This window comes from Priapulus caudatus, unplaced genomic scaffold, assembly GCF_000485595.1.
Source record: "Priapulus caudatus unplaced genomic scaffold, Priapulus_caudatus-5.0.1 Scaffold1495, whole genome shotgun sequence".
Taxonomy (NCBI): Eukaryota; Metazoa; Priapulida; class Priapulimorpha; order Priapulimorphida; family Priapulidae; genus Priapulus; species Priapulus caudatus.
The window spans coordinates 57,765-59,164 of NW_014578556.1; the positions used below are offsets into that span (position 1 = coordinate 57,765).

The window sequence follows — 1,400 nt, forward strand, 5'->3', positions numbered from 1 at the left end:
ATGCCAAAGTACGCAATGTCACAACCCATGCCAAAATAAGTAATGTCACAACAACCCATGCCAAAATAAGTAATGTCACAACAACCCATGCCAAAATAAGTAATGTCACAACAACCCATGCCAAAGTACGCAATGTCACAACAACCCATGCCAAAATAAGTAATGTCACAACCCATGCCAAAGTCTGCAATGTCCCAACAACCTATATCATTCATGGAATTTGTACACTTGGAAGATTGTTGCGAGCTTCTGGTTAAACGACATTTATATAAATTTTGCACAAGGGAGAGATATAGTGATCCGCTAGGGGACGGCTCTGATTGGCAAATTTTGTCTCTTATTTATTTTTATTATTTTTTGGCTAATTTTGTTTTATTTTAGAATTAGGGTTAGGATTAGGGTTAGGGTTAAGATTAGGGTTAGGGTTAGGGTTAGGGTTAACTGATTTCTATATCCTCAACACACTAATAATGCGCCATCTAGCGGATCACTATCTCTCTCTCCTGAGACCTACTTTATACATTTATATTGTAGTTGACGGTGATTGGGGCTCATGGTTGCCATGGGGACCATGCAGCGCCACCTGTGGAGGAGGGTTGGAGTCTCGCTTCCGCTACTGTGATCATCCGAGACCAGAGTACGGTGGCGCCCCCTGTCGAGGGGATGACTCCGCCACCAGGAGCTGCTTGGCAGGAGATTGCGCAGGTGAGTGAGCATGCGCATGTAAATCGATAACCGAATAAATTCAACTCAATACAGGTAGCTGTGATAGTGGCATTTTTATTCGGGCGTGCGTGTGTGCGTGAATGCGTGCGTACCTGCCTTCGTGTGTGTGTTGTGTGTGTGTGGGTGGGGGGGGGATGCGCGCATGCATGCGTCTGTCTGTCTCTCTTTTTGCTTTTCTATCTCTCCTTCTTTCGCCTCTCTCTCTCTTTCTATCTATCTATCTGTCTCTCTCTCCTCTCTCACACACACTCTCTATCTTTCTCTTTCTTTTTCTCTCTCTCTCTCACTCTCTCTATCTTCCTCTTTGTCTCTTTCTCTCTCACTCTCTCTATCTGCCTCTCTCTCTCTATCTCGCACGCAGTGCGCGTGCATGTGTGTGTATCTGCCTTCTTCTCCTTCTCCTCGCAGTTTCTTCTTGCAGTTTCCTTCATGCAGTTATTTAGAATCTATAACTAATCCCTAATAATAATAATGATAAATAAAAGTCCCTCGAAATATTATATTTAATATATAATATTAACTATTCCCTGTCATCGATGGTCTGCAGTTGACTGATTCTGGGGAGACTGGACAGCGTGGACGCAGTTTCTCTCTCTTCCTCCGCGTTCCTTTTTCTTTTGCCGATCTCTCTTTCTCTCTCTCTCTCTCTCTCTCTCTCTCTCTCTCTCTCTCTC

At 44.0% G+C, this 1,400-nt stretch overlaps 1 protein-coding gene across 1 annotated transcript in view; it reads left to right on the plus strand.

Moving 5' to 3' along the window:
* Positions 1-1,400, plus strand: part of LOC106816817 (hemicentin-1-like) — an 11,950-nt gene that overhangs the window by 8,753 nt on the left and 1,797 nt on the right. The window contains 1 exon segment of the mRNA XM_014821449.1: positions 535-705. Within this exon segment, the coding sequence (XP_014676935.1) occupies positions 535-705 (171 nt within the window).